The sequence below is a fragment of the Camelus bactrianus genome, chromosome 19, assembly GCF_048773025.1.
Source record: "Camelus bactrianus isolate YW-2024 breed Bactrian camel chromosome 19, ASM4877302v1, whole genome shotgun sequence".
NCBI classification, from domain to species: domain Eukaryota; kingdom Metazoa; phylum Chordata; class Mammalia; order Artiodactyla; family Camelidae; genus Camelus; species Camelus bactrianus.
Genome location: NC_133557.1, coordinates 48056402 through 48081277, shown reverse-complemented (window position 1 = coordinate 48081277; position 24876 = coordinate 48056402). Strand labels below are relative to the sequence as shown.

Here is a 24876-nt window from a genome sequence, read left to right as displayed (position 1 = left end):
CCTCCCCTGAGTGAGACAGCGCTCCTATCTCAAATGTTCTCTGGGGAATGAGGCTTCCATTTTAAGATGATAACTTTTCCTCTGTTTTAAAGTATGTGTACGTATTTACATATATAGATGTCATCAAGGTTCCATTTCTTTGGGTCTGACCCCGACACCCTAAGTTTCCCTCTGCTCCAATGCTCTCGAGGCAAGAGCCCCTTTTGAAGTGAATGGACAAGTGACACGTGTGGAAGATCCCTCTGTGGCGGGAAAATCAGGCTGTATGTGATTAATACATAAAGGAGATAAAGATCTTCACATACAGCTGTGGGAAACAATTTCAAAGAGCCCACAATGAACTGTTCCGGATTTTTTAACAACCTGGTGAAAAGTCATAAAAATAAACTTGAAAGGAAGACTGCAGCAAGTGAGGAAAAAAAATTTCCAAGATGTTCGGGGCTAAAAATGATCTCCAGTTTTAGTGTGATGAAAATTTCTTTGCTTGGGAAGAATTTACTGTGTGCTAGACTGAACTGTTTAGCCAGAAGATAAAGTGTAGAGACCCTTTCCACACTGTTAACAAAATTATATTAAGAGGGCACATCTTTATTTTTTTTAAAAAATCATTTTCCCTCTGGAAAGTTTTCAGACCTAATTTAGATGACGAGTACTAGGGAAATGAAAGTCCCTGTTCTGAAGTGTTATCTTTATATTTCAGTGAACTTCTGGCAAGTAAGAATCCACATCTTCCTGGGACTGCTGTAAAAAGTACATACTGATGATTCTAATCAGAGACTCAAAAATTGAATGTTAGGGTTAAAATCTAAACAAGCCTTACTGAGGCTACTATCCCTTTAAGCAAAAAATGTCAGAGAACACATCTACGGAAAAAGATGTGTTGCAAACAATCTGTAAAAGGAAGATCTGTCAAGGAAATTCCATTTTTCAGGACTTGTAATGTCAGAGAATTGTTCCCATAAAAAAAGTCCTTCCAGAGTGTTCAGTTGAGCACTTCTTATGAGAGCTGTTGAGAAAATTCACTGGAGGGCAGACTGGTCTCAGTACTGACCACACGGGGAGTGCTCAGCCCCCTAGCGATTCACTCTTTTGCAGCAAGTTCTTGCATCCAAGGTCACTGGTCCATAATAGATACAGTCTGTTGATTTTCCTCTGGACTTAGGCATTCTGGCTTTGCTTGGAGAACCAGCAATTCTTCGTGTCCAGCTCTTACACATATGGACCCTGGCTCTGGCTTTGGTCTTTAGGACATACTTGTCGAGTTACAAAAAGTAAAGGGAGCCATTAGGATTCTGGTTCTACCATCTACCACTGGCCCTTGTGCAACTCAACCATCTTTTCTGAGTTTCATCTATAAAGTGGGCTGAAGTTAGAATTAGAGGACAGAATGCATGTAAAAGCATTTGTAAACTATAAAACAACATATGAGCAGTATACTGTAAGCACTCAGCATACTGGCTGAATGAATCAAATATGTGAACCGTATTAATAGATTTTGATGGTGATTTATCAAATATCTACAGTTGTCAAGACAAAGGACACATTTTAATGGGGTATATCTACACATGATGGTCTTTATTTCACTCCTATTTCTTCAAAAAGAAAATCTTATTAAATCTAGAAGTACATTTTCAAAACTCTCATCAGATATCCAATTTGCAGTAAAAAGAAAAATTATAGTACATTTATAATGTAGGGGGAAAAATAGAAGGAAAAATTAGAAAAGGTTTCTAGTACTCTCATTGGCTCCAAACCTGAGCCAAATACCAGGTCTGGCATCAGTCAATGAACTCAATTTCTCCATATTTTGAAGAATGTGTAAGTTTAGCTCTGGGACTGCCTATGGCGAAGGTGTTATAAATGTACCCAAGTCCATCTGGCTTAAAATGTCTCTGTCCTGCTCAACCGCGGGACTTGAACTACACATCCTTTCAAACACTAACGCTTTCCCTCCTATTTCTGTTCCTTTTGGTTCTCTGCTGTTCATTTTAGCTTCTTAAACCTTCCCCCTACCCTCCAAGTAGTACCATCTCCAGTACGAGAGCACCTTACAGAGCTCCTGACCTCAGAGCCCAACCCTGCATCTTCCTCCCTCACCACTGCTTTCTACCTCTCAGTCCATGGTTTGAAATACTACTTATAGGCTACTGATTCCTAAGTCTTTATATGCAAAAGCAAACAAAAATCCAGGAGGTGTGCTGAATTTCCTTCTTATCCAAATAAAAAATCAGCAAGTCTACCTCCAAAATATATCGAGAATCCCAGTCCCTTTTCTCCTTCCAATTCCATTACTGACATGCCGTCTACACCAACCATCATCTCTCGTCCAGAAGTCTGCAGAAGCCTGGTCTCTCAGCCCTCTTCAGTGCCTTTCTTCAATCTGTTGTTCTCTTCACAGGACCCAGAGTAGTACGTTAAAATATGTAACAGATTGTGTCACATCCTTGCTTTAAGACCCTTTAGTGGCTTTTCACTGTCAGTAGAGTAAAAGCCAAATTTGCTGCCGTGACACAAGGCCCAGCAGGGTCAATCCTCTGTCCCAGCCTCGCCCCTCTGACCTTGCTCCAGCCGCACTGGTGTCTTTCAATTTCCCCACATGACAACTACTTTCTCACCTCACGGCTGCTCTACCTACTTTCCCCTCATCGGCAGTGCTTCCTCCAGCTCTTTATGCCTGAAACCTACTCATTCTGCAGGTCTCAGCTCAAATGTCACCACCTCATAGAAGCTTTCCTGGCTACCCTAAACAGAGCAAGCCACTCTCCTTCCTCCTCCTATATGCTCTGTATTACCCTATTTATTAGTTTCTTTAAAATACTGACCATATTCTCATAATATTCTTATCTTTTTTTTTTAATACCTGTTTAGCATGTCTTCCTTGAAACTATAAACTCCTCAAGGGATGTAACTTTGCCTGTATTATTACTGTTGTATCTCTAGCGCAGCAGAGTGCCCAGCACCTGGCAGGTACTCAGTAATATTTATTGATAGAATGAATAAACAAACATGTCATGATACCATTTTGTGGTTCTAAATTTTATGTAAAAATTTTTTTCACTCGTTTTTCTTTTTCCTTAAAAGAAAACAACTTAAGCCAATATATAAATAATTACTACTAGGAAGTATTCTGAAATCAAAAGTATACTGAAAACAAGCAAACTTTATCTATACTTTCCCTTGGAACTTCTGATACTAACTTTAGAGAAAACCGCTCACAATTTATATGTGCTGATTCCAAGAAGTAAGCTACCCTAAGCCACCAAACTATTTAACTTCTTCTTTGAATCCTACCCTGAGTTCTACAGTTTGACCAGATTTCACATGCCAAGTGAAGCACTTTGGAATGAGAACAAGGAAAGTATAATGCTTCGCATTTCTCCATTATAAACTTGGTTTCCTGAAATCAGAGGATAGGGCTACAATCCATCATCTTCTAGAAATGACTGCTCAGGTATGATAAAAAGCAGAATATGCTAAGTTTCCATTTCCCTTTCCAATTCTTAAGAATCTCACATCCTATAATAGACTTTATTCATCTTGATCTCCTTTTTTCATCAATAAAATGTCAGTGCTAAAAGGCTGTAACAACCAGGAAATAATTTTGAGCAATTTTGACTTTCCTGTTGAGAACTATTCTGGCCCACTAGTCACGAGGGACAAGAAGCAGGGAAACTTCATAAAATCCTTCTCTTTACAATGCCAACTTGGAGCTGCTCCAGGAGCAAGCCTTTGGGGTTCACGTGTGTGGTATTCAGAGCCGGGGAAGGCAAAATGCATGAGAACAAACGGAAAATGCTTACAGTGGTCCTGCACTGACTTGTCCAAGTATGGCCTGAACCTTACCACACACATTTAATACACACCAAAAAGGTAAGAATGAAAGCATTCAGAAACAAGTGGCTGGTGCATGCGCAATGGAAACAAGGCTCCTTGGATACAGGGTATCAGGTATCAGACGATTCAGGGATTCAAGGAAAAGGAGAGGAAGTTGGCTTTCAGCTACAATGAAGCTAATCATGAAGCAGAATAAATGAAAAAAGGATAAAATGAAACATAGATGCTTTTGTCTATTTGAGCCAAAGAGCTTTCTTACTATGTATAAAACCACGTTTCACATATGTAAACCATGAAAAAATTTTAAGAAATTATACACGTATCCACATAAACACAAACTTATTCCATGCTTTCAATTCCTCATAGACTTTGCAAAGAGAGACCAGACCGAGTGGATGTGTTATAAAAAAAGCAGTGAAAGCACACAAAACTATGACTTCCTTTTTTTCTCATCGTTTTATAGTCAGTCTGGCTATAAGGATATTTCCTAGAAAGGAATCCTAGTAAACTGTTAAATCAGAGTTACCAAAAGCTGCCTAGAATGAAATGACTCCTTGTATGTACAGGGCCAAACGGACCCGTCCTATTCTGATCAATAGTTATAGCCCACGGGACAGACCTGCTTATAAGCCACTAGAGAGCTGTACAAATTCTGGGAATTTTAAGGGAATGAGTAGTTTATGCTGACAAGACACTTTTTTTCTTTAGATTTCAACTGAAAACTACAAATATGAGCTAGCTTACCAATTTTTTTAGCTTCTTCGGCAAAGTATGGGTCATTCAAATCAACATCAGAGGGAACTTCATCTTCACTGGCCTCTTCAGCAAGAGCCTTAAAGTTGAATATAAAAATACAAATAGTTTATTACAAGGACCAGAATATATAAATGTGAAGAAAAACCGTATTTCTTTTAAATCAAGTAGTTCAATCTAAAATTAAACTAGTTTTTTTTTAAACATATCAGTTTATAAAATAACTTCTGAGTAGTTCTTTTGTTTGTTCAACAAATATTTATGGAATACTCAATAAATGCAAGAACTATGTAGGGCTGATGGGAGAAATGAAAGTTATCAGATGCATGGCTTCTGTCTTCAAAAACTTTACAATCTATTAAAGGAATTTAGACACATAAACAGACATGTACACAGTAATAATAATTCAAGATAGGGAGTGCTAGAAGAGACAGAAATAAAACACAGACATTCAAGGAGAAGAATACTTTTAGATGGGTGATCAGGGAAGAGAAGTAGCCTTATGTCTCGCAGAACTGAGAAATGGCAGTAATTATCAACAGTCTGAAGTAGAGCATTATGGGTTATCTTTCAAATTATTATTTAATAAAACAATTTATTTGCTGATTAAAGAAAATGACTTTTTTAAAATTATGAAACTTCAAACATATATAAAAGCAGTAAACAAAGGCATAATGAACCTCTTGTTCTTATCACCCAATTTCAACAATTATCTTGTTTTATCTATAATCCACTTGTGAAAACTCTTGTGCTATTTTTAAGCATATCTGTTGGTTACAATTTCCCTAATCAAATCTGAAGTTTACTAAATTAGTATATTTCAATTTTAAAAATCAAGTCTATAAAAGAAATAGAACATACGTTAGTCTGAACATAAGATCAGACTAACCAGACTGAGCTAATCCCCAGGAATCTAAAACATGAGTCATTTAAGAAAAACACTTAGAATGCACATCGCCCAACACCACCCTGCACGCTGATGAAGACCCGCAGAGCCCTAAAGAGTACGCATTTTGATATTAATATCCTGTTAAGAACAAGGGCTTCGAAGAACTTTTTCACCAAACTATTATAACCGATTCAGCAGTAATATGATGTTTCTAACAAAGATTATGAAATATTTACATATCTAACTACATTTCTAGTCATGATTTTTTAAAACTGTTTTTCAGATCTAAATTACAGCTATATCAACTATGGTGTATAAACATGTATTCATTTCTTCAGTAATAATCTCTCATATCAATTTGAAGTGATGAAGCTGAAAAGGGAAAACATATGTTTAACTTGAATAAAATTCTTGAAACTCTTCTACAGGTGGAAAACCTGGGGAGATGGAAGAAATGTGCTGGAATCACTAAGTTCAGTGCAGAGCACTAAGTCTAGAATTGGGCATCAACAAATGTATTTTTAATATGATTGATAAAATGAGTCCAGTCTAAGCCCAATGAAGGTAAAGAGTAAAAGCATAAGATAATCTCAAAGCATCTATCAAATGATAATCAAAGAGAACAGCTGTTAAAGATCTCAGAAAAGAGTGACTACTTTGTTGACCCCATAAAGACCCACTTGTAAACCTTCGAAAAACTGATGGCTTAATAACTTGCGGAATTATTCCATTTAAAAAAGATATTTTACTGCCTAAGAGAGCCAGCAAATCAACGGGGGTAGGGTCCTTACCCCACTTCCTTGTTTTACTATTTCCAGAAACACTGAGTATAATAGGAGTACAAAAATGACTCCACTGCATCATATAATTTTGCAGCTCTTGTACCAAAACCACAAGCTTACATAGTACAGAGAAATACAATACAAAAGAAAGAACACTGGAGCAAGAGATCTAAATTCTGGTCTCAGCTTGGCCTTTAACAAGCTGTATATCCTTAGATGAATGACTTAATTTTCTACAACTACAAAACACCAGACGAGAACTAATCATTTAAGATTCCTCAAGATGTAAAATTCTGTGATTAGTGATACCACCTTAAGACAATGAATGTACTGCTTGGATGCTGCATTTCAGTGACAAGATAAGAGTATCTTTAGAGGCAAAACCCCCAGGTGGTCCCTGCTATTACTAAGGACTCTAACTCTGGAAAAGATGTTACCCCTGAATGACGGGAGTCAAATCAGATTTTTCATAGACAACATATTAGCACAGAGGAAATATCCTTAACACAGGGACCTAATGACAAAATGATGTTAAAGGATCCACAAAATAATACTGAAAAGTGAATGAAAAATGTAGGTTGAGAAATAGAAAAATATATAGAAAAAATTTCACTCACGTTAAAAACATCTATATGTACATATCCTCAAGTAAAAATGTCTGTATGCACCTCTTCCTCAAAAACACAGGATAGAATCAAACTGTCTTACATCCAGATATCAACTTAACTATGTATTTTATTTAGGTAGCATGTAAACACAAAACATTAGAGCACAGCACTTAAAGTGGCTCTGGGCTTTTACGGGCTTTGATTATCATTATGTAGCCTTGCAGAAAACACTTAACCTGTTGGGTTTCTCTTTCCTCTTTCTTAAAATTGCAATGATAACAAGGTCTGCCCCAGTAAGTGGTCACATTATGAGATAATGGATGCCAAGCACCTGGTACCTTCTGATACTTAGTGGTTGTTCAATAATTGTTCAGTCATAATTATCATTAATACCTTCTGTTTCTTTTTCAGTCTTTTTTTCTCTTTCTTCTTCTCTAAAAATTGTTCCCATGGGGTCAGTTTATCTTTTCCTTCTAACTTGTTTTTGACCATCTCTTCTGCACTTTCTTTAAGGCCTACAGGAAAACACAAATAGTTTAGTTTAAAATATTATCTTCATTCCCTTAAAAAGGTAACTTACATATATTTACTAGAGTAACAAGATAAAATGCAACACTCCCAGGTCACAGAGTAATGCAGGATCAACTTATATCAAAGCTATTGCCCGATAACAAACAACAATAAACCTAACCAAACCAAAACAGACGAATCAGCCCAGCAACTAGATTATATGGTCAAGCCACTAAAGAAAAATCCTTTCTCTGTACTTAATTTAACTGCTTGAGACTCTAAGAAAAATTCTGGAAGAAAATCTTCTCAGGATATAACTACTAATTAATGTTTGGTAACAAAAGCTAAGTGGTCATAATTATTTCTACTTGCTTCTGTTGTTCAAGTAAAAATTTGTATTTTCTGGAAACTATAAGTGACTAACAAAAACTGATTAGTAAGGCAATCTCTGTTGAAACACCCCAGAAGGAAAGAATTCCTGTAATTTCTCAAGCACTCACTCTGGGAGGCCTCATCTTTACAATCAAAGGGACCAGCAGGTTCAGACTGCACTTTGGATGGTTTAGTTCTTTCAATGATGTTAACTGCTCTTGCAGTTCAGGACTAAAGGTTCTTGTTCCTTGTATTCTGCAATTCCTTCAGGAAATGTGACCATTGTGCTATCCTCTTTGTTAATAAAGATGTTAGTTTTATTTTGTAGTACTTTTTGGAGGTTATGGTTGAGTTTGGGGAGAGGGGACATATATTTAGAGGACACAAAATCCCTTAAAAAAAATTAAAGGAATGATTCGAGAGAAGGTCAGTCCAGATCATCTTCCCAGACACGTTCTAAATTCTAAGAAAGTGAAAACAATCGTAAGGATATAATTCCCATTTTTCCCTGATGAGTGCACTGAGCCAGAACGTGCAGAAGCATGCCTAAGCACACACGTCTAGAAAGCTACACAGCTGGAAGTTTAACTCTTAATCGTCCTCTGTACTACTATCAGATTCATCTGAAATGCTGGCTTGATCTAGCATAAAGAAATGTATAACCCATAAATAAAAGCTAAAGCTTTGGGCCTCAGGTTCCTTGTCTGCAAGCTCAGGTTGGCCTTGATCAGAAGGATTCAGTTCCCTCTTCCCACATACACCTTTTTTTCCCCTCAGAGAAAATGTTTGATAGAAGTCTAAATATACAAAATAACTAAACGTAGTGCTTTTTCGGTCCTGAGCCCCAAAGAACAGCATGAAACAGCTGGAATACATGATCTTTAAGGTCTCTCAAGTGGCTTTTAAGCCAAGACTTAATCTCAAAATTTCTATAACTCAGAAAACTATTGGAGAAGGTATACACACACTCAAGGTTATAAAGATTTGTATTTATGACACACTGCTGGTAGGTTCTCTGATTTACTGGATGCTGAATCACAAACACAGCTCTCAATTCAAAAATGTTTCGTATGAGAAAAACACAATTCACTTCACTGAATAGTTTTTAGGAGAAATGTGAATCATATAAAACATGCCCAGATCTCTGACTGAATTAGTGGATACCACAGCACCTTAGGAAATGTGAACTGGATCCCCATTTGGGAGAAAGCAGCAAATCCTGATTGTCAAGTTGATTTCAAATAGCAAAATAAAACAATTTATATATTATGCCTATGGGTCAACACACAGTCCAGTCTCAAATTCTAAATGCACATTATTAAATATGTTTAAATATTAATCTTTAAGGTATTCTACTATAATTTCCTCATACATTAAGAAAGATTTTATTACTCCACAATGCTAAATTAAGTAATGTACTTAGAGCGCTTTTTCCCCTCACCAAAAAGTATTCTCTGGTTAATTCTGATCCTTGAAAATAAAACTCTACTTCTAGCTCAGCATGATCCTAAGAAAGTTCTATGTTACTCTCTTTTAGGTGACTAGAACACTGGTTTACTGTGTCTCAATCTCTGTGAACTACTACACACGTGACTGGGTCATGACATTTGGGGGGAACACAGATACCCTGAGGATTTTATAAAAACTATGGAATCTCTCTCTGAAACACTGTATTGGAAAAACTTGTGTACAATGTTCAAAAGTTTATAGATACTCAATGCTCATTTTTATGTAAGGACTCAAGGGCCTCAGGCAAACAGCACTGCAGGAGCAATACGGGAGTCATCTCCTACAGCTTCAAAACTGGTCACTGACTACATCAACATCAAGGTTTCTCATTTCAGTACTGCTGTCATTTTGGGCCAGATGATTCTTTGTTGTGAAGGACTATCCTGTGCATTGCAGGATTTTTAGCAATATCGAAGGCCTATCCACACTAGCTGCCAGCAGCCCCAGTCATGAAAACCAAGCCTACCCAGACATTGCCAAATGTCCTCTTGGGTAGCAAAATCACCCCTAGTTCAGAACCACTGTTTTAGACAATGATTAGAAGTCACTTCAGAAAAGAAGGGCTATTTCATTATTTATGTCACATAAATGAGGTTATTATTTTATTTAGTACTTGATTATAATAATGTCTTTTCTATTTTAGAAGTTTCAACTGAGTATGCCTTTTCTTCCAACTGGAACAAAGGCGCCTAAAGTCACCTCCTTTTGTATTCCATACTATTGAGTGTAGTGCCAGACCCACAGCAAGTACTTAACAAGCACTTAATTAGTCTTGAAGGAGGAATTATTATTTCAAGCCAACTGTTTGATCTTTCATGTCTGGAACACAGTCTCTCCAACAGAAAATGAATCAGAACTTTATAAATGCCTTTATCCCAAAGTGGCTCATGCAGTTTGTTTGTTTGTTTGTTTAAAGGACCTTAGCTCTAGAATAATTCATGAAATACCATTCTCAGGAAATATTTTGCCAGTATTTAGTTTGTTTACAACAATAAAGAAATAGTATCTTCAGTTAAATACAGTCTGTAATTTTTTGCCTGGCTCTCACTTAATACACCAAAATAGCAGAATGACAAACACATTGCAATGAATTAACACACCACCACGATAACTTAAAAATGCTTTGTTCTTGTTGTCATCATGAGGTCATTTAAATCTCTTGCCACAGGTCACAGTTGTTTCTGTTCTAAATTCTTAAAAATATGCCCATCCCAGAAGCTTCTTGGCAAATGCACAAGAACATTCTTCAGACAGTTTCAGACTCATTTTAGAGCAACCACTAAGTGACTGAAAAACAACTTCGTTATAAATGTTTTTAGTTTTGTGCAAATTTGTTTTTAATAAATGTAAGCATATATCCAAGGACTGTGGAATTAGTTAAAAATAACATCAATAATCCTACAAACGGGGTGAAAACTCTCTTAAAGCCAACCAGGAACACAGATGAAGTGCAATTCATTCAGAATTATTTTGGTAGTTTGCATACACACAAAAATACTTTTAAATATCCTTTCAAAATCCACCAAAATAAGAATATACATTTCTTCTGACCTTGTTCGTCTGAAATTTTGAAAAGTCTTCAAAGGGCAGGACACGAATAATTTAAAATAACTCAACTAGGTAGTATAATTGGTTTTTTTTATAAAAACAAAATACAGTTTCAAAATTTTGGACACAGGCTGAAACCGGCACTTTTTTTCATAACTGAGAACTTAGGATCCATTGAGAATATTTATGAACACTTATGGATCAATCTTTATTTATGGTTGTATGTTTAAATAAGACCATGTTAACACTCAATTCCAAAAGTAGCTTTTAAAACATAACTACCGTCACCACCTGAATTCCCAATTTGGAATTCACTCAGGGTCTAGGGTTTTTTTTTTTTTTTTAGGAAAACCACCAACCATGCCCCGAGGAACACTGGCATCAAAGACACCCCTTCAAATTGGCCAGTTATCCCCAGTGGCGTGGGGAGGGGAAAGACATAGTACTTACATAATAGAGGTCACAGAACAGTTGATCCGTATGAGTAATGGGGATCTTTCCCAGTGGCATTTTTTTCCTCCATGGTAATCAAGTGATTATGTACTTAAGAGTATCCTTAAAGCATACTGGGTAAGCAAAACTATCAATCTTCGTAACAAGAAAGATAAAGATTTAAAGTGTTTTGAACTCAGTTCAAGATTTGTTCAGAACAAGAACTTGCTTAGAACAGTATTCAAAATTTGGCTCATAATTTGAACTTCTGTAAATCCCTCTCTCCTAAACTCTTATAGTATCACATTCTTTTATCCTGTACTATTTATCACAGTTGCAATTTCGTACTTATTTATGCGATTTTTTTTCTGTTATTAATGGCTATTTCCCATACTAGGCTACAAGCTTCATGAGGGCAGATGCCACAGCTTGTTTTTTTCCCCTCACAAAGGCAACCCCAGTGACTAGTAGAGGGCCACATACTTAATAAATGCCTGCTGAATGAATGGAAGTGCAAATGAAAGGACAAATAAGTCAAATTTGTTCCTAACCTTAAAGACAGGGACCAACAATTCATGAAATTAAAAAGTAAAATAACAACTAGCCTTGGGAACAGCAAATAGCAAAATGTACCAATCAGTCAGAAAGAGCCAACAAATACTCTTTGTAGGCACTTAGTATTGTGATATGTATGACACGGAAACAACACAGACAGCTATCATAAAGATAATAAATATCAGAGGGTAGTATAATCAAGTTACGCAGACTGGGAATGGCTTCTTATATAACATTTAATTCTGTTTCTCCCAAAATGGTCAATGAGGTATTCAAAGAAGATACTATCAAAGTATGTACTAAATGAGTAAATGTTAATGCTCTGTGCTGTTGCTGTATACAGCTACGGCAGTGGGTAGCAACTGCTTTATGTTTGCCTTGAATTTGAGCTTATCATTCCCTAACCTCTTCTGCATCTCCTTTACTCTCCCTTAGAATGATGCCTTCCATTTGCAAGTATATTCATTTTACTGTGAACCAAACTGTCCCTGCTTCTTAGAATCAAATGTTCTTAAAAAGCTGACTTCAAATACAAGACATTTGGGCTTCATTAGGGAGCTATTGTTTCCTGTATTTGTCTCAACTTTATTTGTATGTTTTCTTTGCCTTTCAAGTAGTTTGTGATCACAATGCACATAACAGCAAGCTGTCCTTAATACTAACAGACTAAAATTCTGGCCAAGTCTGATAAAGCCATTCTGCTCTTTAAATTGTGGCAAGGAAGGCTGAAGAACTACTTGTTCTATTGTTATTTTTCACACATAATGTTTATAGACAGGGTAGAAAGTAAATGAAAACTGAAATGAATGACTAAGACATAAGGAAACAAAGGCAACTTTTTAGAATCTAGCCGCAGTAAGAAAGCTCAAACAGAAATGTTAAACTAGCTCAGAAGTAGGGAGATTTCCTTGAGGACATACACTGATCTGCTTTGGTCTAGTATGGATCTTGGGTTGTAATGGGCTGCTGGACAAGGAGGCAGGAGACAAAAAGTCTGGAGCCTAATCATGGTAGCAGGTCCCACCAGAGATCCTTCAGGTTGCCTTCAGTAGATGCTGCTCCTCTTCCAACGACTTAAGAAGGAACACAAGCCTGTCTGGGCTTTGGCCATGGGCAGAACAAAGGAAGTAAAGACACATTTTCCCCCCAGAGAATTTATAACCACAAGCCCACAAATCCATGGGCTTGTGGCTTGAATTCACACTATCTGTGTGGCCCCAAACACCCTAATCCAAAAATTTGGTTTCAATTGGTCTTGGATTCAAATGCCCTTAGGTACCTGGCAAATACTCTCTAAAAAACACTTTTGACCCCGGCCTCTGAGAATTCCCATAGGTAAAGAAAGATCCAAGAACGATGAGATCATAATCAAAATTCAGTATGAATCAGAGAAAGCAGAAACAGAATAACATGTCAGACCTATAAAGACTACAGATTTTGAAATTATCAGAAACATAATATAAAATCAGCACATTTAAAAAAACAAAAGAAGAAATTAAAAAATTACCAAAAGTATGAGACAGATCTGGGGAAAAATGACCTTTCAGAAATAAAAAAAACATAACATTATAAAGTCAACCAAGTTAAACAGCAGATTATGTAGAAGTAAAGAAAAAAATCAATGAACTGAAAGACAGAGCTGAAGAAATTGCCCAGCATGCTACACAGATTCAGAGGAATGGAAACTGAATTAGATACAGAAGGAGAAGGCACTGCAAATATCAAACAGGATTTCCGGAAGGAGAAAATAGAGAAGAGGAAAAGGTAGCATTTTAAGAGCAAATGGCTGAGTTTTCACAATTTTTAAGTGAATGGAATGATACTAATCTTCAGGATTCTGGGTATCAATTAATTTTGAGCAAAATTAATGCTAAGAAGTAAAAAATGACCTAGATACACTGTAGTGAAACTCTAGAGCACTAAAGTATTTTAAAAGCCAGGGACAAAAGACAGCATCGGAGAACAAGACCGACCCTTTCCTGACAGGGTTCAGAAGTGCCCCCCCCCCGGGCCCCGGGATTAATGGTGTATTCTTTGGTTATAGCGGCTTCCTCACCTGTAACTCTGTCAAAAGGGGTCAAGGGGAAGGCCTGTGAGCTCACAGTAAATCTGTCCCTCCCCAGAAAGGATTAAGAGAGGACTAATTTGGCTCATCCAGGACAGCAGGAGACACTCTTCCCTCCCTAATCCTCAACACCCACAACCTCACCACCAAAATCTGCCTTGAACTCACCAGGAAGAGTCTCTCTCTGTGTCTTTCATCCCTTATTCATTTTGGTTGCCATAAAGAGCCCCTGGTCAGCAGGCTCCCCCTAATCTCCCAAGTTCTAATCCTCAGAAGTTAACTATACATCTACGCTTCTGTCACTGTCTCCCTCCCTTTCAATTCTCTACCACTAAACTCTCTGGAATTCACAGTAAAAACTCAACTGTTGTATCTCTGAACATTTTCTTCATCTTCTTTCTCTAACTGAAACCTGGTGTCTCCTGAAGATATTGTACAAGGCAGCACTTTCAAGCTTTGGAGAGCGACGGAGTGAATACTGAAATCTGGATGTGGCTATGCTTAGGTATGGGGAAGCAGAGGAGATCAAATGGACAGATTTAAGTTGTTGCACAATTCTAGCTATGTAGTGGGTTCACTTATTATTTACTAAAAATAAATACATAAAAGAGGGTCATCCTTGACCAATGATGACTGTCTTAATCCAAAGACTGTAATCAATATAATTATGTGAACCAGAGGTACATAAGAATAAATAGACAAGTTTAACAAATTTGACTAAACCATTTTTCTTCAAAAGAGTAAAAAGAAAAATCACAAACTAGGAAAAAATATGTGCAAAATATATGATTGATAAAAGACCAGCCCAAAATATACGAAGAATTCCTACAAATCACTAAAACACAGACAAAGAACGCTACATAACAATGATCAAAAGACATGAACAGGCATTTCATAGAAAAGAAAACACACACAAAAATGTTCTTTTCATTAGTAATTAGGCAAATGCCTGAGCAATCCTTTAAAAACACATCAGGTCACATCCCTTCCGTTTCCCATTTCATCTCAAGGAAAAGCTGTAGTCCATCCAGAGGTCTACAAAACCCTTTGTGATCTGGCCACCTCTCTGCTCTCATCTTCTGTTACTGTCCACTCTCTGGCTCATTCTGCCTCATTATTCCTGGACAAATCAGAAACGCTTCCCCTTAGGGCTTCTGCATTTACTGTTTCCTCTGCCTGAGATTCTCTTTCCCAGGATAACACAAAGGGTGCAATGTTCTGCCCATTAGGTCTTTGTACAAATGTCATTTTCTCAATGAAGCCTTCCCTGACTGTCCTATTTAAACTACTATCCACTCCCACCCCTGAACTTCCTATTTTCTCCATCCAGCTTTTATCCTTTTGTTTCCACAGCCCTTAATCACCACCTGATTCTTTTACCTATTTATTTGTTTACTAATCCCTTCATCACCTCTCCCCAAGGCACACATACTAAATGTAGGACCTCACAAAGGCCTGGATCTTTGTGTTCTGTTCAGTGCTATCCAGAGAAAAGAAGAGTCAGGCATGCACAGCAGGGACTCAGTAAATATTTGAGAATAACACACAAATTAAAACCATAGTACGATATCATTACTTACATACTCAACTGGCAAAAAAACACCTGACAATATCAATGATGAGGATAAAGAGCTATGGGAACTCACAGCTATGGGAAGGTAAAATGGTACAAGCACCTGGGGAAACAATTTGGCATGATCCAGTTAAGGTAACTGTAAGCACGCTGTACAACCAAAAAATCCTACACATATACAAGAAATTCTATACATACTTATGTGACGAGCCCAAATATTTTTGTATCTATTTTTTGAATATTCACAAAGACATTGTTTATTATAGCAAAAAAACTACAGTAACTGGCAATAGAACAGATATATTGTGACATACCTGTAATGGAATTCTACGTAGCAGTGAAAATTAACAGACCATGTCTTCCCACATGGATTATGGGTAAGTCTCAAATAGAATGTTAAGAGAAAAACCAACTGACAGAAGAATACACAGAGGATGCTTTTATAAACTTCAAAATTGACAAAACCAAATATCGACTGTTTAGGAATACATGCCTATGTGGTAAAACTATTATACAGAAAACAAGAATGATTAACATGTAGTTTCACAGTTCCTTCTGAGAGAGGAAGGAAGAGGTTGTAACAGGAGTCTCACAGGTGCCTGCACACATTGGTAACGCTCTTTCTTAAGCTGGGTACACAGGTGCTTATTTTATTCTTTTTCTTTAATCTGTGTATAAACATTGCGTTTACCTTCTGTATCTATGTTCTTCTTCCCCATAATAAAGTATAAAAAAAAGTAGTGAATGCTCTTTCTTTGACAACTCTGTGCTAAACTGGCTTTCACTGCCTTCTGTCATTCAATCTCTACCAGAATGACAGTACTTAAACCCAGATTTTCTGATGAAGTCCTCCATGCTCTTTCCATGAGCACAGTAAACTATTAGTGCTTTCCCAAAACGCCATCATAAGAAAGTCCCAAGCTATACACTGTATGTAGAAAATCCACCTGTAAATTGGTGGCTTGAAACTCAGGGGTGTCTCATTGTTTTCCTCCCCAGGAGAGGTTCTGGCTACACACGCCGTTAACATGAAGGCATTTGGGGGCTGTAGTACAACCAAAATGGCATTTCTAAATCAATTAAACAAAAAAACCCTTTCTTTAATAAAAATAGAAAGAAATGAAAAGCACTTCCAACTCCGAAGCATTTCAGTATTTAACAGCCTTTCAAGCTAGATTTTTCTTGCTGTAATCTAGTATTTTCTTCCACATTTACTGGGGTGAGTTTACATAAGTAAACTGTAACTCAGACTACTTCTAAAAAGACTTCCCAATAACTATTAGGAAAACAGTGCCTTCCCAACCTTTTCTCTATTATGATAGATACAAAAAATAATGTTTGCACAGCACACTGGAGTAAATGGAGGAGGCAACCAGAGAAGGAAATGAAGCTGCGGGCTCTGGCTGACCTAAAGGCTAACGGGATCAATATTCCGGTAAACTTGTAATCCACGGGTGGTACACTGGGTGGGAATCTCTGAAGTACAGTATCACTTGAGGTCTTTCAACTTTTTTAGTATTTGCAATTAACTCAGAGTTCATTTCATTGGCAATATCCTCCACTGCAACAGTAAAAAATATACATAGGATAAGAGTAAAACAGAATGAAAGTAACATCAAAATTCAGGACTTCAATATATCCCTGGCTTGTCCTGCAGGCAAGCACTGTTTCTATTCTTAGGGATTCTCTGGTGATAGAATCTACTAAAGAAATCTATGACAGGTTAAGCATTCTTTGGGTCCAAAATATATCAGAAACTTGGAATACCAACTAATAACATGCACACCTAGAAGCCTGCAGTGTTCAACAGCAAATACACAAAAGCCTTCCTTTGCTTTTTGTTTTGTTTTGTTTTTTTTAAGCCTTCCAAACAGCTTATTAATCAGAAGACAGGCTTCTTAGACACTGTCATACACGTGACCCTGGCTATAGACCATCATGTTCCCACATCCTGAGAAGTCTATGCTTCTGGCTCCAAATTATGCATCCAAATAAATTACTTCGAAAATATTTTTAAATCTCTCTATGCTTCCAGAGAAAAAAGGAGCAATGGAAATCTAAAATGAAATGTATTTTGTGACAATCTAAGCTGATAATGCTTAGGAAAAGCTTGTTTAAGTCCAAGGCAGACAGATTTCCCTAACTCACGCAAACTAATTCTTAGAGAAGCATATGCCTTCAAAGTACAAGCTTCAATTTACCACATCATTCCAAACACCACGAACCTGCCCAGGTCAAATGATTGGCACTTATCTTTTGACACACATAGGATCACATTTTCAAGTTTACGCCAAATAACTTTACAGATAAGATTCCCATGTCACTGGATGAGTAGACTGAACTACGGCTTATCTCCTGACAGCTCACTTGATGACAACTATCCCACTCACCCTCGATGAAGATTATCACGAGTGAGGAAAGCATCCATACATACACTCTCCTCCCCTGGCAGATTACTTTAGGCAAACAGTGCCAATGTGTATTGAAAACAGTGCAGAGTCCCTTCCACATAAAACCTGCAGATTCAGCCTGCTTAGCCACCAGTTCAAACCACAAATATTTTTACCAGCTTTACCCTGGACTTTAAAGCTGAAAATTATCATTGCATTATAGTCAGTGAGCAATTGTCTACAATGGTCTAACCAAAAGGGCACTGAGAAAGGCTGGCAAATCTTTCAGAGCACAGGAAAATGGCATATGATCCCCACAATGGGATTAAGTTTCATATCAAACCAAAGATCTACAGAAAGTACTTATGCCCTCCCCTTTATGTGTCTTCAAAACAAACCTATTGTAGAAACTAGATTTGATTTTGTGTATTTTACCAGCATTTCTGAGGCACCTCATAAAATAAAAAATAAGAAGTTCCCTAGCTAGGACCATGAATTAATAGAACTGTTTCAAGAAATATGACAAGAGACATGAAAATATTCTACTCTTAGAAATTTATCTCTAGGAAAATCCAATAGAAGGTTCTTATGTTACCAACAATAGCAAAACATTAGAAAGAGCCTAAAACACAACAGGGAAGTGACTCATAACTAATAAATCAGATACACAATGGAACATGATGCAGACATTATGATTATAAAGATTATTTAGAAACATATAAGTATGAGAAATGAAAAAAAAAGGATAATGCAAAATGGGGGTCTAATATAATCAACTATGTGCACCTGCTGAAGATAATGTATCAAAATAAATGTGCAATAGCTAAAACATGGAAGCAACCCAAGTGTCCATCAATAGATGAACTAGATAAGCAAAATGTGGTGTGTGTGTGTGTGTGTGTGTGTGTGTGTTTGTGTGTGTCTAATTCAGCCTTAAGAAGGAAGGAAACTGTGACTTATGCTACAACTGGGATGAACCCTGAGGACATTTTGCTAACTAAAATAAGTCAGTGACAAAAAGGCAAATACTGTATGATTCCATTCATACAAGGTATTTAGTCAAAATCAGAGAGAAAGTAGAATAGTGGTTGCCAGGGGCTGGGAAGTGGGAATGAAGAGTTGTTTAGTGGATACAGAGATTTAGTTTTGCAAAGATAAAAAAGCATCTGGAGATGGATGGTGGTGACGTTTGTACAGCAGTACGAATGTCTTAATATCACTGAACTGTACACTTAAAGATGGTTAAGATGGTAAAGTTTATGCATAGTCTAAAATAACTTTAAAAATTGGTTTAAAAAAATCCATAATGTGTTAAAATAATGTAAGGTTATATGACTTTCCAATTTTAGAAAAAAAGAACAGCAATAATGAAACTGCTGAAAGTAGTCTGAGTAACTTCTGTCAAAATAACATATGGAACATGTGTGAGAAAAATGAGTTTGTTAGCCAGACAGTAAGTATACAGAAAGATGACGTGGGACGACCTCAAACAGAATAGGCAAGAGCTCTGCTTTAAAGACTAAAGAATTCACAACTTCAAACAAATCAGCATAGCTGTGGGCTGTGGGAAAACAATCCATGAAACACGCTCTCTGTTCTTGAATCAACTTCAGGCAGACTATAAATCTAAGGCAAAGTCGAAAAAAGTACTACTGTCTGGAAATAGTGGCTACAGATGCAAACAGTGCAACTGACGTGATGCACATGCAGAGCGGGAAGGACCATGTCAACGGAATCACCCTAGACGCTTGCAACCAGAGGCCCTTATTGATGTAACATATTTAAATGGGATCCTAAAACAGCAGAGCAATTAACCTAAAACTTCAAAAAGTATGGGAATTTTAGCACTTTCTGAAATTACTACTATTAAGAAAATATCTTCAGTTTTTGCTTTAGATCTTTTTTTAAGGCTTCTTAGAAAACGTTTTTAAAAATTAAATCTTAACATTATTAAGAGAGAAAATTACCTCTAAAATAATCCAGTAAATTCTGAGAAATGTACTGGCAACATTGTGAAGAATTTTATTGGCAACATTTTTAGATAACCCTAGCTGCTTCTCATTTTTATTACACATTCCACAAATGAGTCAAAAAAAATTTTTTTTTTTGCACAGTAAAAAGTTTCAGTTATTACCTTACAAGGCTCTTATAGTCAACCTGTTAACTGGATGATTTAAGGAATGAGTGTACACCTAAGTTTTAAAATCCGAGCCACTTACTAGCTGTGTACAACTTATGACAATGCACTGCAAACTGGTTTTCTCCCTACCACCAAAATACGAAGCAAACTGCAATTCTTTTTAGCTTATTTTAAGATCAGTTCCATTTCATGTTCTCCTCTACACTGAACTCAAAATTTTAAACATCTGGTTATTTTAAAAGTTCTGACCAAAAAAATTTTTGTAAACTATATTTCAAATAATGGATACACTGGCAATAAATGGCAATAGAGATATAGCCAAAAGTAAATAGTGCACAGGTTCTGAAATGTTTGAAAATTAAAATGTTTGCAACTGGGCTGCCTCTCAAAATGAAAACCCAACTGATCAGAAACATTTTATTTCTAAATAAAGAATGAATAAGACAATGGCCACAGATACATGTCATCAGTGTCTCTGTGTTTAAGCTTCCCATTGGGTCACTGAATAGAGAAATGGAGACTGAATAAAGGTGGGGGAAGAGGAAGTACAAAGGATGAAGAACAGACACTGGAATCAAATAGAATCAAAATTGTAAATAGTCGAGAAACAGCAAGTCGAGGAAGGAAGAGCTGCACCCCCACCTCCTGCGTCAAAGTCTGGGAGTCAAGAAAGACTCCTCTCGCGGGGCGAGGCGGCAAGAGTGCTTCCTTCTCCTATGGCTGCCAAGTCTCCTCCAAAGAGTAAGAATCCTGCAGCTCTGGGTGTTCCTCACAAGATCTTCCCAGGCATTCCCAGTCCCACCACTAGGACAGCTTTAAGACAATAGTTTTAACCTCACCATGTCCTGTATCTATTTAATTCTGTCATCACAAGAAGTCTACAAAGTCCAAACCACCCCTTGTCCTAAAAACATGCCGAAAACATTACCATTTCCCATCCTTCCACAGTAATGAAGCCTTTCTACACAATAGTCAGTCATAATCAATCAGTCATTAATAGTTATTCACAAAATCCTCTTTATCCATTCACTTGCTAATTTGAGTCTCACTGAAACCTGGTTCTTCTCTGATGACACTGCTTCCCTTGTCTCCTTTTCATGTGGTGAATTTTTCTCTCCCACAGCCTGTTGATCTTGCTACTCACAGCCAACTCCAGTCCACTGGATGGCCCTCCTCCCAAAGCCCCTAACTTTGAATATCATGTATCAGACTACACCACCTACAACCCCCCCTCCCACTGCAGATACCTAATGACTACAGTCACACTCCCTTATTTCTTAACGAGCTAAGCTTTGGATCACTGCCAAATATTAGCCCTGTCATAATTCTTGGAGATTCCAATGGCCACATAGATGATCCTTCCAACACCCCGGGCTTCACAGTTCACTGACCTCTTCTATTATTCTACATTTCACCGGAAACTCCTCAGAAATTCCTCCCACAATCATAACTAGAGTTGTCATTATCAAAATCGCAATGCCAGCATAATCTTAATTTCAAGTATCCTACTCTTTGAACACTAGTGCCACTCTTTCCATCTCATTCTTTCTAGTTCCCCAAGGGTAACAATTCTTTTGTCTCAGAGGGACCTACAGTCCACCAATCCTCTCATCTTTTCTCCATCCCTCACCCTCAACATACCCTTACTTTCCTCCTAACCCAACACAGAGACAATGGTCCACCGTTACAATCACTCCCCTCATTCCTCTCTTGCTTGGACACAGCTGACTGACAAAACTTCTAGTCTGATTTAATCCAACTCTCCTTACTCTATGCTTGTGCTACAACATTAAATGTGAGTAAAGAAAAACATAACCATGTTGACTCATCTTACTTGACCATCAACTTCATGTGCACCCCTAATACTGCAGCAATACTACTGAACTCCCCTCTTCTCCACTCTTAGACAACTACTTCACACCTCTTTCTTTAAACCTCTGCCTCCTTCCTCCTCCCTCCTCTCAGCTGGAGACTTACTTCCCATTTCATTAAGAAAATACAAGCAACTGGAAGGGCTCCACAAGCTGCCACCACCATTTCTACCCATTGCCCTCTGGGACCATATTCTTTGCCTTCTTCTCTCCTACAATGGATGATATGTCCAGGCACATCTACCAAAGGCCAATTCCTCTACTCGTGCAAACATATTCCAACTCCCTTTGTACTTTAGAATGTAGTCTCTGTATCATTTTTTCCTGGGAGTATATAGTATGCTGTTTTTCCTCCATATTAAAGATGAATGCTCTCTTGATCTCACTTCCTCCTCCAGTTTCCTTCCCATTCCTCTGTGATCCACTAAAAGAAAATCCCCAGGGCTTGTTAACCCATGAGTACACTATAAGTTAAAAGGGGGAGGGGGAGCTCTATTAGAATGGTAACTAATAAATGCAGAAAAAATGATAGAAATAGAAAATCAATACTTTGCAACCAATGATATAACTGATTCAAGCAAGGATAAATGAATGTTAATGTCACCAAGTAAAATATTGGAAAACAGGATAGTCACACATCCTACAAAGTACATACCCTTCACAAAGGAAAAAAAATGGGCCTTTACAATGGAAAAATCCATTAGATACCACCTGAACTGAGCGAGCAAAGTTAACAGCACACACACAAAAAAGGGCCAAACTGATATTATGTGCCTCCAGATGTAAGGCAATGGGAAGTACAGAAGAACATCATTTATGGAAAAATCTTGCCAAAATTTTTCTACCTGAACTAATTGTGAGGAAACAATCAGATAAACCCAGATTGTGGGTATTCTATAAGCCAGTTATTGCAGATATTTTAAAACTGACTGATCCTGGACCAGGGGAAAAAAAAAAAACTGTAAAGAGTATTACTGGAATGAGTGAGAAATTTGACTATTATTTTAACGATGTTAAATTTCCTTAGTGTGGTAACAGTATCTTGCTCATGTAAAGAGCGCCTTTGTTTTTGGAAGTTACATGTTGAAGTATTTTTAAGGATGAAACATGATGATGTCTGCAACTTCCTAACAGTCAAATATTCAGAAAAAAGGAGTCGTCTGTCCTTAAGGTCTCTGATTTGAAGCCCACTAATTTCATCCACCCTGGCCACCAGAACTCTTCAATGATCTCTGCACAGCTAGATCCCTAGGTCTTTCTTAGCCTGTATTTTACTGAGCCATCTTCTAACTGAAATGCATTCTTCACCTGGCTGCCTGGATACCCTACAACTCTGAATTTCCTCCTGTATTTCTGACACCTTCTTACCAGCTGCCTTTGGATGATCCCTGCTCACCCTCCACAACCTCCAATTACTGCAGCGCTCCAGAGAACAGGTTTTGAACTTCTTTTCTTCTCTACCTATAATCACTCCCTTGGTGTTCTTCACTTATAGAGATCTACAACTAAGATTCCCAAGTTTATATCTCCAGCCTTGATCTCTTCCCTAAACCTTAAACTATGTATCCGACTATCTCCTTGGCATGTCTATTTCAACATACAGCAGGCATCTTAAATTTAACATGTGATGAAGAAAATTTCTAAGTTCCCTTGCAGACCTCTTCCACCCATAATCTTTATTATCTCAGGATTATTATGATAGCCTCTTGACTGATCTTTCAAATTCTGTTCTTTCCTCCCATGTTAATCTGCCCTCAAGCAGAACAGCCATAGTGATCCTGTTAAAAATAAGTCAGATCTTCTTTTTATTATTGCATCTATGAGATGACGGATGCTAACCAAACTTATTGCAGTAATCATTTTACAGTATATGCAAGTCAGACTATTATGCCGTATACCTTAAACTTATCCCGTAACATGTCAATTGTATCTCAAAAAAACTGAAAAGAAATTGAGTCAGATATTAATGCTCCTCAGCTCAAACATTCCAATGGCTTCTCATCTCACTCAGAGAAGCCAGTTAAGCCCTTAAAATGGCCTGCAGGACCTCATGGTCTGGCCCCGCTACTCCTCTCACTTCATCCATTAGTCTCTCCTCCACTCACTCACTGTGGTCACACTGCTGTCCACGCTGTTCCCCAAACACACTAGATAAGCCACAGGTTCAAGGCCAGCATGCGCTATTTCTCCTGCTGGCACTCTTGTCTGCATGGCTCACCCGTGACCTCTACTTCCTTTAGTCTCTGCTAGAATATTTTTCTTACTAATGACTTATCTGTTTCCCTTTAACCAGAATATAAGATTTATGAGGTCGAAAATTTGTATGTTTTGTACACATAGTGTGTAGAACAGTTCCTGGCGTATGCTCAGTAAATAAGTAAAGGAAAGTTGAGGTACTGAAGGATGTTGAGTAGAAAAAAGACCAGATATCCTTTTCACCTGTGTCTATTAATCAGGCAGTAACTAAAAAAAAAAACAAAAAAAGAACATATCTAATCTTTTTTAAGATTACAGACAAAAACATGCCATTATCTGCTCATATTCTGGATGAAATTTCAAAGATTAAAATACACAGCTTGCAATATCTACAACAAAAATTACTATCACATAGATTAATGGAACTATTAATACAGGGAAGGTTATTTATACCTTATATATTATGAGATAAAACTCAGTATGCCTCATTTAAATGTATACTACAAGTTCTCCAATGAGGCACATTCCTTGATGAAGGCTCAATATGCTAATTATGAATCACCTTCTCTACTCATCAAAGTGAGCCAGGCAGGATACTTCTTTAGCGACACACTGAGATGGGAAATATTACTCCATACACGTCAAAACAATGAATTACAACTTTCCTTTAAAATCTTATAATTCAGCATTTTTACTTATCTATAATTTTAATTAATAAGGTTGTATTATCACATGTCCATGAAGAACTAAAATAGCAATAGAAAGAGTGTTCATTCTAGTTGTTATACCCATGTACCTGCTATCCGCCTCCCTTAATATTCACCCTTAAGGAATTAAACTTCTAATGTT

The 24876-nt window shown here is 37.3% G+C and overlaps 1 protein-coding gene across 2 annotated transcripts in view; it reads right to left on the bottom strand.

Moving 5' to 3' along the window:
- Positions 1-24876, bottom strand: part of LOC105083133 (ESF1 homolog) — a 54098-nt gene that overhangs the window by 6004 nt on the left and 23218 nt on the right. For both annotated transcript variants that reach the window (XM_010972886.3, XM_074347887.1), the window contains exons 10-11: positions 7260-7381; positions 4579-4666 (exon numbers count right to left, since the gene is read on the bottom strand). In XM_010972886.3, the coding sequence (XP_010971188.1) occupies positions 4579-4666; positions 7260-7381 (210 nt within the window). The remainder of the gene's footprint in view (positions 1-4578; positions 4667-7259; positions 7382-24876) is intronic.